We start from the raw sequence: 12,984 nt of genomic DNA on the forward strand, positions 1-12,984 counted from the left end.
TTAATTTTCTTTTCTTACCACTTACACATCTTAAGAGGGTTTTTTTTTGGATAATATAATTTTCTCCCTAGAAACTAGAGAACACCTGCCATCTACCTAGCCCTGTGTTGGTGTTGGGGAAGTACACACTTCAGCCGAATGGGACTAATGCACTCATAAGTTTTACATAGATCGGTTTTGGGGGGGGTGTAGGGAACCAGATTGTCAAACACCATTATTGTGACTCTGAGACTTTGCTTTTTCTTTCTTTCTTTTTTTTTTTTTTTTCCCCCTTCTGACCCAGACGATACAAAACCAAATGGGAAGAAAGTTGTGGGTGATGTGGCGTATGATGAGGCCAAGGAGAGGGCAAGCTTTATCACACCCGTCCCCGGTGGCGTGGGGCCCATGACCGTGGCAATGCTGATGCAGGTACGGTGTGGACAGTTCCGTGACTGTCCTAGAGACATTTCTACCCAAAGACACCACCGCTTAAAACCTGCTTGGAAGCTACGCACAGGTAGGAGGCTGCTGAAGGAAAGAGGAACGAGAGAACAAAGAAATGGCACCCCTCATGTTAGCAGCAGAGGCAGAACCGTTCTTAAGGCCTTTGGAATTTAGAACTGAAGTAGAAACGCCCTGGCTGGCCACAGTGAGGGGTGTGTGAGGCAGAGGCCTTAGAGCATGGCGCCTCCTCACTCAGCTCTAGTTGAGGCTTTACAATTGAATCGATTCAGTTGGGCTGAACTGTTGTGACCTGGGGCTTGGAGCTGCTGTGTGTGGAGTTAGGCTATTCACCTGTTGCACCTCCGTCCCTCTCGTACACCCAGAGCACAGTAGAGAGCGCACAGCGTTTCCTGCGGAAATTTAAGCCAGGAAAGTGGACGATTCAGTATAACAAGCTGAACCTGCAGACGCCTGTCCCCAGGTAAGAGTGAGGTGTTCTTGGTCGGAACCTTGGTTGGGGGTTAACCGTTGGGTACCGTGGGTCCACGCGTGCTTCTCCTGACAGCACTGTTGATTGGGGGTGAAAGGGTGTTGCTAGTGTGGGCTTACTCAAGCGCAGTGACTAAAGGCCGGCACCCGTCCTTGTGTGTTTTTAAAGTGACATTGCTATATCTCGATCTTACAAACCAAAACTCATCGGGAAACTGGCCCAAGAAATTGGGCTCCTCACAGAGGAGGTGGAACTATACGGGGAAACGAAGGCCAAAGTCTTGCTGTCGGTACTAGAACGCCTGAAGTGCCAGCCTGATGGGAAATACGTGGTCGTGACTGGGTACGTACGCCCTGTTGCCAGCAGGGTCACGTTCAGCTGTCATCACCGTTTGCGAGTGTGTGGAAGAGCCGTTAGCCCTGTCTCTTGTTGGTGGTGGTTTTATGGTTGTTTTAACTTGCGTGAGTGCATGCAGGCGTGTGAGTGCAGATACCCACAGACCAGGTGATTCCAGGGGATCCGGTGGCCTCTTGGTGCACCAGGCACACGTGTGCAGCATGCAGGCAAAACACTCACACGCATAAAGTAAAAGCAAATAAGTAAATCGTTTTCTTATATGGGGGGCGGGGAGAGCTGGAGAGACGGCTCAGTGATTCCGGAAGACCCGGGTTTGGGTCCCAGCACCTGTGTTGCGGCTCACAGCAGTCTGTGACTCCAGTCCTGAGAAATCTGCCCCCCTCTGGCCTCCACAGGCACTGCATGCAGTGCACAGCCAGGCAAAAACCACATACACGTAGAATAAAAATTACCTTTTTAAAATCATGGGATGCCGGGATCAATTGTCAGGTACCTTTCTCTCTTGTAGTGAGCAGGGCAGAAGTTCTTTGAAATTGTTTATATTATTGTGTACATGAATGAAATGTGCATGTAGGGCTTCAAGCGTGGAAGTGTAAGGTCAATTTTGTAGAGCTCGTTTGTTCCTGGCACCATTATGTGAGTTCCAGATGAAACTCGGGGTTAGGCTTTGAGACTGCGGAGCCATCTGGTAAACCTCATTATTTTTGTCCTTAATATTTTTGAAAATTACAACTGGGACTCTTAGAAAAGCTCTCAAGCCTTTTGTTATTTAAAAAAAAAAAAATCATGTGTGTGTTTGTGTGTGTGTGTACATGCCAGAAAAGCCTATAGCATTCCTCTGGGGCTAAGTTACAGATGGCTGCAAACCTAGATGGCTTTGTTAGGTAAGTGGGCTCTGGGACCCAACTCGGTTCTCTTGAAGAACAGCAAGTGCCCTTAGCCGCCAAGCTATCTCTCTAGCCCCCTGTGCCTATTATCTAGATTAGGAGTTATTCTGCAGAGTGCGCAGTGATTCAAGTACATTAATTCTATTGTCTGTTGCTCTCTTCTTGAAGAATAACTCCAACACCCCTGGGAGAAGGAAAAAGCACAACCACAATTGGACTGGTGCAAGCCCTCGGCGCCCACCTGCATCAGAATGTTTTTGCGTGTGTGAGACAGCCTTCTCAGGGGCCTACCTTTGGAATAAAAGGTACCTGTGGGGGGGGACCTGCCTCCCCTGCCTTTCCCACAGCCCTCCCAGACTGGCTTTACCCCTGGATGCTTATGGGGAAGGCTTTAGCTCCCTTAGACAGCTGGAATATTTATTTGCTTCAGACATCTGTCTCGCGATGCGTTTGAGGAAGGCTTTCATTGTTACCTCAGGTCTTACCACTTTTGACATACACAGAGATGCTTGGGGATATGTGACGTGGAAGGAAACCACGGCTGTTGGTCCAGGCTTACACTGAAAGAGCCCAGCCCCTCAGAGGTCTCCCTGTAGGGAAAAGGAAAGGCCTGCGTTCACTTAGTGTGTGCTGGGTGTCCCGTGCTAAACATTTTGTGTATGCATCACTCTCTCCTCCCACATGAGATGATGTCACCACCGATTTATGACAGCCGCAAATGCGACTTTACTGGTAGCTTGGTTACAGGTACCGTTATACAGCTAGTTAGTTAGTTAGTTTGTGTTTGTTTGTTTGTTTGTTTGTGTTTGTGCCGCAGCCTGCCTATGGAGGTCAGAGGACAACCTGCTGGGCTTGTTCTCTCCCTCCACCATATGGATCCTAGAGATTAAACTTGGGTTGTCGGGCTTGGCAGCAAACACCTTTCCCCTACTTAGCCATCCCACCAGCCCCTTGGACTCACCCTGTGGGTCGTGACCCCTTTGAGGTCGCATGTCAGATTGTGATTCATAGCAGCAAATTTATAGTTAGTTATGAAGTAGCAGCGAAATAATTTTATGGCTGGGGGTCACCACTACGTGAGGAACTCAGGTCACCGCATCAGGAAGGTCAGGGACCGTTATAACTGAGACCACTGCAACTCTTACTTGACGCCTAAGCCACTGTACGCAACACTTATGGGTGGGTAAGAACACTGGGCCGATGACCATATTTACCCTCCTGATTTTGATCACTATGGTTCTTTAATGACGTTCTTGTTTTCTCTCTTTTCTTTATTCTTTTTCAGGTCATTGATTGATTTTATTCATTTATTTTGCACATGTTGGTTGGAATTAAATTCAGGCATGCTAGGCAAACACTGCCGCTGAGCCACACACCCAAACATGCTGCTGTTTTTGTTTTAACTTTCATTGTGCATATTCATTGTACGCGGTGCTACGCTGCATGATGACACTCTCACACACACATACACTCCACACCCCAAACCCCATGCCCAACCTTTTCTCATTTCTTCCTCCTCCTATTACTCCTCTATGTTTTTCTAGACAGTTTTACTCCTACTTTCAAAACATACTCTCTTCATTGATTATATTTTTATTGATTATAATGTGTTCTCAGACAGAGGTAGAGTCTTCATTTGCTAGATGACAAAGCATCACGTTCTGCTTGTTCCCGTAATGAATGCAAATGTCCTTGGCGTGTGCACCTCTTCCCTCCGGCCAAGGCTGGCTTGCTTCTGTTTGTTAGCTTCCTTTTGTCTTTTAGACAAGGTCTTTGCAGGTAGTTCGGGCTGGCCTAGAACTCACTGTGTAGCCCAGGCTGGCCAGTTTTCGATCTTCCTGTCTCCTGAGAACTGGAATTATCTGTCTGTGCCACTGCGCCCCACCTTTGAGCTTGTTGTAATAACCTCCTTTTGACTCCAGGAGCATTTTTGCATTATTCTGCTTAGAGAACCCATTGTTCTCTTTTCCTCTTACTGAATTTCCCTCCTTGCATAGTCTCTTCCTCACCAAACTTGAACACTGACATTTTCCTTAACCAATGTTATGGCACCGTGGACATCTTGAGTGGCCCCTTGTTGACCACATAGGCCACAGGGCTCTGGCAGTTCAGCTGGTTTTTTATATGTATCTTCTCTTCTAGAAGAGTTGGTGTCTCTGTTAGGTGTGTACCTTTACGATTCCTTTTTTGGAAACTAGAGTAGCTTTGTAAAATAGGAAATGAAACAGGCTTGCCTTTATGTAACTGTCACCTGGGTTTTTTAACATGTTAGGAATCACGGGGAACCTATTTCTAAAGATAATGAGTAGGTATGTATGCGTGTGTTCATGGTGTTGTCATTTGCACTCAGATTTCAATTGAGAGACTATTCAGCGTGAGCGCGATCAAGTGTTTAGGTGCGGTAAAGAAAATGAGAAAACACCTGCTCACATCTGTCCAAATGACTGGAGGAAGTAAACAAACAATATGCTTAGTAATTACAAAAAAAAAAAAAAAAAAAAAAAAAAAAAAACAACACATTCCAATTCCTGGAGAAGCAAGTTAACCTGAGTCCCCACCCTTGGTCTGTCCCCTAGGTGGCGCTGCAGGAGGCGGCTATTCGCAGGTCATTCCTATGGAAGAGGTAAAGCAGCCCAGAGCTTGACTCAACCAGACCCTCTATGGTAGTCTCTCCTCTCCAGAGATGAGATTTTTTTTTTTTTTTTTTTTTAAGAATGCTTAGTGGACAGTCCACTTGTTTCAGGAGGAACACATTACACAAAAGTGTCTTTCTCTGTAGGCTTGTGACAACAGCTTGGTGCCAGGGTCTGCCCTTCAGTGGGGATAATCGTTCTGATGGTCATGTAAACACATGCATGGGACCCACAGGGAGCGGCTGTCAGGCTCCTTCCCGCTTTTGCACCCACCGTTGGCCTCAGCAGTGGGTGCGCGCTCTGCTCTCTGGACACGTTGATAGAGAAGTGCTCCTTCTTTCTCTGGGAGGAGTTGTTTCAGGGACAAGACAGCCAGGCATTGTGTTTTCTTTAAGAACAAACGAAAAAGAGCTCCGGTGTTTGCTGTGTAGCTCAGGCTGGCCTTCAGCCAGTGGCAGTTTCGGCATTAGCTTTTCACAGAGAAGCCCACTCCTGGGCTTGTCCGTTAGCTGTCCTTCAGCCCGCTCCCACTGAATGAGTTGGTTGTGTGGGGAGGATGGGGGAGCACTGTACGGGCCGGAAAGACAGATCCGCTGGAGACTGCTGTGGCTCCTGCTCTTTTGCAGTTTAATCTCCACCTCACTGGGGACATCCACGCCATCACTGCAGCCAACAACCTTGTGGCTGCGGCCATCGATGCTCGGATGTTTCACGAGCAGACCCAGACAGACAAGGTAGGATGCCGAGGGGCGTGTGTCTGTGTGTGTGTGGAGGGGGGGGGTGGATACTCCTGGGTTAGTGTTAGTCCCTTGGGTGCTGATTCTTGACCTAAAGCTCTTTTCTTCCCTTGCTTTAAGGCTCTCTTTAATCGTTTGGTACCCTCAGTAAATGGAATAAGAATGTTCTCCGACATCCAAATCCGGAGGTTACGGGTAAGCTCTTGATTTCTGATACTGCAAGAAACCTAACTGAAAAGGGCAGCGAGGACTGATTGGTAGAGCTTTTCCCCTCGTTTCTTTGTAAATTATGTGATTGGTCCCATAGTAAATGGAGCGCTGGCAGTCTGTCCTCAGCTAAGAGAGAAGAGAGATGCTTTTTATTGTGAAAAGAGTGAGGGTGCCATCCGGCAGGGCTGGCAAGGCTGTCCCCCTACCCCGACAATAGAGGAACTACAAGGAAAAGTGGAACCCCAGTACTCTGATAGGACTGAGTAAGTGGCTCCGGTGTCCACAAGGAAGGAGATGGCTCGCCCTGATACCATGATAATTACCCGAGGCTCCCTGTTCGTGATGACAGTGGTCGGGTCAAGGGAACCCGGGCACCTTCAGTCGTCCGTAGCCAGGCCTAGGATATCGGCCGGAGGGCTATCTGGGGGTGATGCCCCCATATCATGGGAGAAACGGTGGCAGTGAACACTCCAATGTCCCTTTTGGTGGCATTTTGGACATGGCCCTCGTGGCTTTTGGGGTTTAGGGCAAGCCCTGGCCCAGTGACCTTTTTGACCACATTTGAAACAGGGACCCGGTGTTTCTCGTCCCTTAGAGCGGAAGAGAGCCTGGGTAGTGCCGGAGACTGGTTGAATAGCCTGGGCCAGCATTTGGTATTTTTGTCTGTGGGCTTTTTCATCCCTCCCGTGGAACACCTTAAATGCCAGCGCTAAGACTTCTGCCTGTGGAGTCAGAGGTCCCCTTTCCAAGAATTTAAGCTTAGCCCTGATGTTGGGGTAACTTTGGGAGAAAAATAGGTAGAGGTGCAGCCTCCAGGGTTGGAATCCCCGTCCTCCCTAGCCCTGGGTCTCTGTGGGCCGCCTCTGGGTTCAGTCTTCTATAATAAATGGGTTAAATGCCCACTCTACAGAAAGGAAGGACTCCTGGAGCATTGGTGACACCTGTGCTTCTGTTGAATTCTGCGGCATCTCTGGAACCACTCTTCACATATTAATCTGTGTGCATTAGGTGTAGGGCTGTGTGGGTCACAGCGCCGTGTAGAGGTTGGAGGCCAACGTTCGGGAGGCCAGTGCTTGCTCTCCAGTTTGTGGCAGTGGGGCCATGCTTGTTTCTGCTGCCGGGCAGTGGCTCATTCTCCCGTCTTCTCTCATCCTGCCGTCGGACGGCTGGGATCGTAGGTGTGCGCGCACATCTGGCGTTTTGAGCTCAGGTCATTGGGCTTTCAAAGCCAGTCCGTTGACATTCTGATCCCCCTCTCCCCCAAACCTTATCGTCAGTAAGCGCATGCTTTACCACACAACCTAGAAATTCCTCTCTTTGATTATTTTTTTTTAACATGAAAAATGAAATTTGGTGTTCACACAAAAGCCTGTACGTGGATATTTTAATGACTCTATGAATAATCTCCCCCAAAGTGAGAAAAATCGTCAATGGATGGATGGCTAAACAAATTGTGGTGCATCTGTGCAGCAAAAAATGAGCTGCTGCTAGGCACAGCAACTGGCCTGACTCTCCAAGGCATCATATTGAATAAGAGAAGCCAGTATCAAAAGGTCCGTCGGCTGCGCTGTTTATGTGCAACCTCAGTGAGACAGAACATCAGGCTACTGTGTCCCTTGTCATGTGTCAGGGGGAAAGTGTGACCTTAAAGGAATAGCACAGGGGTATGTGACTTAATTGAAGTGGGGGGAGAGTTTATGTGTCTGTGCACACGTAAGCACCTGTGGAATAGTGTTACTGTTCATCAACCATTCTACCCACTTCATTTCTAATTCTTTGCAACCTGTCTTTTCCTGTGGTGCTCAGGATTGAACCCAGGGTCTCACACTTACTAAGCCCCCTTCTGAGCTACATCCCCCAAAGTTTGTGGGGGTAAGGTTTTTTTTTTCTTTTAATATGTATTTAATATATGTGGGTGTGTACCTGGTGCCCTCAGAGGCCAGAAAAAGAGCATCAGTTCCCCTGGAACTGGAGTTACAGACAGTTGTGAGCTTCCGCATAGGTGCTGGGACCTGAACCTGGTCCTCTGCAAGAACAGCAAGGGTTCTTACCCTCTGAGCCTTCTATGCAGCCCTGAGCAACTCCATATTTTGATGCTGCAAGAGTATCCCGTGCAAGTCCCTTTACCCAATGTGTTGCTCACGTTTCTGTACTTACAATTCTGTTGATAATTTCTGTGTGAGGATTTTGTTGACTTTGTTGCCCACTGAGAAGATACTAACCAGCTTTCGTGTGGTTTGATACTCCTTAGCATATTTTCTTATGCCTCCCCCGAAACCTGTGCATCGGGTACATCAGGTGTTACTCCATCATGACACAGCCATATCCTGTGGCTTGGTAGAGTACTGTGAGGGGAGCCAATGACCTAACCTTGCCTTTCCTGAAGGGACTTCCTGTCAGTAGGGAAAGGAGACAACCTGCTCAAGGATTTTAAATCAGGAGATTTGCCCAGTGCTGCAGTTCACACTGGAACCCAGGTTCCTGTCCCTCCCTTCCAGCTACTCTCCAATGCACAGTGCCTTGCTGTTGAGATGTGTGTGAGAGAGAGAGAGAGAGAGAGAGAGAGAGAGAGAGAGAGAGATGGGGTGTCACTACATAGCCCTGGCTGTCCTGGAACTCACTCAGGAGACCAGGCTGGCCTCGAACTTACAGAGAGCCACCTGCCTCTGCCTCCTGAGTGCTGAGACTGAAGGTGTGTGCCACCCCCACCCAGCTACATAGTGTTTTCATAGTCTGCTCATGTGCACAGTCAAAAGTGGGTTACTGTGCTAATATCCTGTTGCTACGATTTAAAAAAAAAAAAAGCCAGACAAAAGCAACTGTGGAGAGAAGGTTCTTTGTTGGCCCTCAGTTGGAATTAGAGCCCGTCATAGTGGCGAAGTCACAGCCAGGGAAGGGCAAGGCAGCTGGTCACGTACCCCCTCCATGGAAAAGCACAGAAGCCGAGCACATCGCTCAGCTCACTCTTTCCTTTTTGTGCAATGCAGCGTCAGAACTCAAAGAATGTCCTCTGCACTGAGTAGGTGGCTCTCACCCATCTCTGTTAGCCTACTCATGATAAATTCCCCCGTGGGCCTGCCCAACAGCCTGGCTCCCAGGGGACTCTACACCTCATCACACTAACCATGAGACTGACCTTCACCTCCAGCAGCAGGGTCACCGAGGGGTTCGTGTTTTCTTTGAACGGTGTCAAGTTCGAGGCTCTTGGGGCATCTGAGGTTCTACATAAGAAAAGAACCATGGTGGCGCATGCCTTTAATCCCAGCACTTGGGGGACAGAGGCAGGTGGATCTGTGAGTTAGAGGTCAGTCTGGTCTGCAGTTCCAGGACAGCCAGGGCTACACAGAGAAACCCTGTCTTGAAAAGAACCATGGACCAAAAGTATCTGGCTGGGGCTCACTGACTCATGAGTGCCCTGAATTCAAAGGGACTATTTTATAAGCATTTTCCGTTTTGAGAGGGACCCTTGTAGATGTTAAATATGTCTTTTTAGAAGAGTAAGAAGTCAGCAAAACCTTCGAGCCATGTAAAAGAATTTAAGGTGATTTTTTTTTTTTTTTTTTTTGATTGCTACTCATTTTTTGCCTTTTTTGCCCGGGGCTGTTTTCAGCTGGATTGAGGGAACTCTCTGGAGATGAGCTACAGAGGCAGACACACTATGTGGGAACAGGAAACAACATCCAGGCTTAGGCAGGCGGGGGGTGGTCACATCAGGGTTTTCCCTTCTGGATTTAAGATGCTGGCATTCCAGGTGCTGGCATCCCAAGGGTGCACCACCAGCTGGATTTATGGTCCTTCTTTCCTAATGGAGTCCCTCTCTCAAGATAAAAGTCACTTAAAAAATGCTTCTCTCTTTTTATATTTTTATGGGAGAAAAGGATTATATTCACTTACAGTTCGAAGTACAGTCCCTTATAGTGGGGAAGTTGAGGCAGCAGGGGCTTGAAGCAACTGGTAACATCACATCTATAATCGGGAAACAGAGGGATAAATGAATGAATGAATGCTCATCTTAGTTTTGTTTTTGTTTTGTTTTGTTGAGACAGGGTCTGGCTATGTACCCTGGCTGTCTTGGGACATGCTGTGTAGACCAGACCAGACTGTCTCAAACTCAGAGATCTGTCTGCCTTTGCCTCCGAAGTGCTGGCCCTTGTCTTATTCTGTGTTTTCATTTTCTGTCTTTTCAGAGGCTAGGCATTGAAAAGACTGACCCTACCACACTGACGGATGATGAGATAAACAGATTTGCAAGACTGGATATTGACCCAGAAACCATAACGTGGCAGAGAGGTATGTGCCCAACCACAGGCTGCCAGGCCCCTGTGCTTCAGGAACCCCGCACCTCCCACGCCCCCAGAATGCCCCTGGGTCAGGATGCTGTCCAGAATGATCATATCCTTCCCTCGCCTTGCTCGCCAACCTTAGCTGCTCTGTAGATGTCCCGTTGTGGGATTGGTTGAATGTCTTGCTGTCTGTTCAGTGTTGATTGAAATGACAGTTTCAAGGAAGTTCATGCATAAAGCAAAAATAACATTTTTTAAGTTTCAATTTTATGCAGAAAGTTTTGGTGTCATGAAGTGGGAAAATGATGTTGAATCACTTGAATCATGTGTGCTTTTTATTCTGAGAACTCTGGCACCGGTGACTTGCTTTCGCGTGTATCTCTTCATCCTTCTAATTGTTTCTCATTTTATTAACGCCTCTTGGGACTCGCTTGCCAGCCTTCAGCTTTCAAGACATTTGCCTGACTTCACTGCCATATGCTGCTTTTTTTTGTGTACAATTAGCTGGCTTGAGATTTTCTTTCCTCTCCATCTCCTCTGTATCACTGCAGAGAAGAGATTTTCACCTAGCCATGCAGAGTATACCCTAAAGCCAACTTACCGACTTTGTGTGTGCATGTGTTTTATTGACACAGTAACCATTAATGTCCTGCTTGTTGGGAGGTTTTGGTTTGTTTTGATCTTGAGTTCTCTATGTAGCCAAGGTTGACTTTGAACTAGCCCTCTTGCCTCCACCTTCCAAATACCAAATTACAAGTGTGGGCCACCATCCTGGCCTAATGGCATTTTTAAAATGCCATTTTTTAAAACTATTTTCTTCAGATTTTTTTTTTTTAATGTGTATGAATATTTTGCCTTCATCTCTATCTATACACCATGAGTCCGTAGTATCTACAGAGACCAGCAGAGGGCGTCAGATATCCTGAAACTGGAACTACAGACAGCTGTGAGCTGCCATGCCTGTTCTGGAACCCAGGTCCTCTGGAAGAGCAACCAAAGCTCTTAGCCTTGGAGCCATCTCTGTTGCCCCCAGTGACATTCTGAATACCAAAACCATACTGGCATTCTTTCTTTTGCCTCAATAGCTTCAAGTAAAGGCTGCACCATTCTTAGTTTCTTAAATCTGTTCATTACTTTTTCATGTAAATGGGTGTCTTGCCCGTATGCATGTATGAGCACCATGTCTGTGCCTGGGAGACTGGGAGAAGGCCTGAGAGCCCCTGGAACTGGAGTTACTGTGAGTGGCTGTGAGCTGCTGGGTGGCTGCTGGGAACCGAACCTCCGTCCTCTGCAAGTGCAATAGGCGCTCTAAACCACTGAGCCATCTCTCCAGACCCCACTGCAGTATTACAAGGAACAAGCTCGCCATCTGTTACGAGAGTTTAATACATTGCTTAGTCATGAACTTTAGTGTGTGTGTGTGTGTGTGTGTGCGCGCGTATGTGTCTGTGTCGTTGGGGGGGGGGTCATGTGTAGAAATAGAGTGTCTTACTATGTAGCCTACACTGACCTTGAACTCTTGATTCTCACCCTCACATGAGGCACCACACCTCACTACTTCTCATGGTGTTTATTGGTTTGTTATAAAAGAAACAATTAGGGAAGAGCCTGTCGGAGGCTTATATAAGATCTGTCTGCATCACCCTCCCTGAGCCTTCAGGTGTTCACCAGCCTGGAAACTCACTGCTTTACACAACTAAATATGTTGATGATGATGATATTTCTAGGTCTTCATCTCTATTCCTCAATCCACTGGGGCGGGGCAGTCAGTTTCTCTGGATAAGGCTGAAAGTTCAATCCCTCCAATTGCTTGTTCTTGCTGGCGACCTTCTGTCCCCTTAACATTCCAAGGGCTCTGTGAGCTTTGTGCCATGAACCCATGGCAAAGATGAGATATGCTCTTTTGGATTCTATACATAGAAAAATTGAAAGTAAAGACCCACTAAAACAGTAGCCAGACCTGGGAAGCCAAGCCTGAATCGGCAGGTGGTTGGTCTTTCCAGGTTCCCTGAGGTTAGACAAAGGGGTATATATTCTGTCATCATCACCAAAGAATGTGCTAAGGAGAGGCCAGGCCCGCGACCTGGAGTGTTTTGCAGGCACTTGCACTTGGTCTGAGTTGATGGCTCTTATGTGGGTGTATGGTCAGTGCGTCACCCCACAGAACAATACACACCTTAGCCTTTTCATAACTGGGTGGCTCTGTGCTTCTCTGCTAATATCGAGCTTTGAACTAGAGTCCAGATTTCATAATTGTTGGGATTCTTTAGAAGCAGTGAAGCTCAGCCACTCCGCATTCCTTTGCTCTAAGTGCCGTTTCTCTGCGTTTCTGATGTGCGGCTGTGTTGCTCACACTGGTCTAGCTTTGTTGTCCTTTGAAATCAAGTATGAATAGACCATCCTTAGGTTACATTTGCTGTTTTAAAACTCTGTTGTTGAACTGGATGTGGTGGTGCATGCCTTTAATCTCAGCACTCAAGAGCCAGGGTCTCTGAGCTCAGGGCCAGCCTGGTCTACCGTGGTGAGTTTCAGGATATCCAAGGCTACATAATACAGGAGCCTGTTTCAAGGAAAACAACAATAAACAAACACACATACACACATACAAAACTGTGCTGCTCCCTTTAGCTTTTATGGCCCCTACATCTTTGTGGAATTATTTATTTACTTTTAAGATAGGCTCATGCTGTCTAACCTAGGAAAGCCTTAAATCTGTGCTCATCCTGCCTCAGCCCTCAGGGCTGGCATTATAGTTGTATGCTGTTTCCTCTAGCTTTGTGTTTCTTCCCTCCCTCCCTCCCTTCCTTCCTTCCTTCCTTCCTTCCTTCCTTCCTTCCTTCCAGTAGTGCTTGGGATCAACCTTAGACCATGCCAGAGTGTCCTACCATTAGACTGTATCTCCACCCCTTTATTCACACACCTTTTCTTAAAAGCTCTTCCTGCCCTCCCCTTGCACTGCAG

The 12,984-nt window shown here is 47.5% G+C and overlaps 1 protein-coding gene across 1 annotated transcript in view; it reads left to right on the top strand.

The window, feature by feature from the left end:
• Positions 1 to 283: 283 nt before the first annotated feature.
• Positions 284 to 12,984, top strand: part of LOC129685773 (C-1-tetrahydrofolate synthase, cytoplasmic) — a gene marked incomplete at its 5' end in the record, with an annotated part of 34,133 nt that continues 21,432 nt past the window's right edge. Inside the window, 8 exon segments of the mRNA XM_055619275.1 lie at positions 284 to 411; positions 810 to 907; positions 1,085 to 1,258; positions 2,329 to 2,465; positions 4,737 to 4,783; positions 5,420 to 5,527; positions 5,651 to 5,725; positions 9,928 to 10,030. Coding sequence (XP_055475250.1) covers positions 284 to 411; positions 810 to 907; positions 1,085 to 1,258; positions 2,329 to 2,465; positions 4,737 to 4,783; positions 5,420 to 5,527; positions 5,651 to 5,725; positions 9,928 to 10,030 — 870 coding nt within the window.

Source organism: Psammomys obesus, unplaced genomic scaffold (assembly GCF_907164565.1).
Source record: "Psammomys obesus unplaced genomic scaffold, mPsaObe1.curated_primary_1811, whole genome shotgun sequence".
Classification (NCBI taxonomy): domain Eukaryota; kingdom Metazoa; phylum Chordata; class Mammalia; order Rodentia; family Muridae; genus Psammomys; species Psammomys obesus.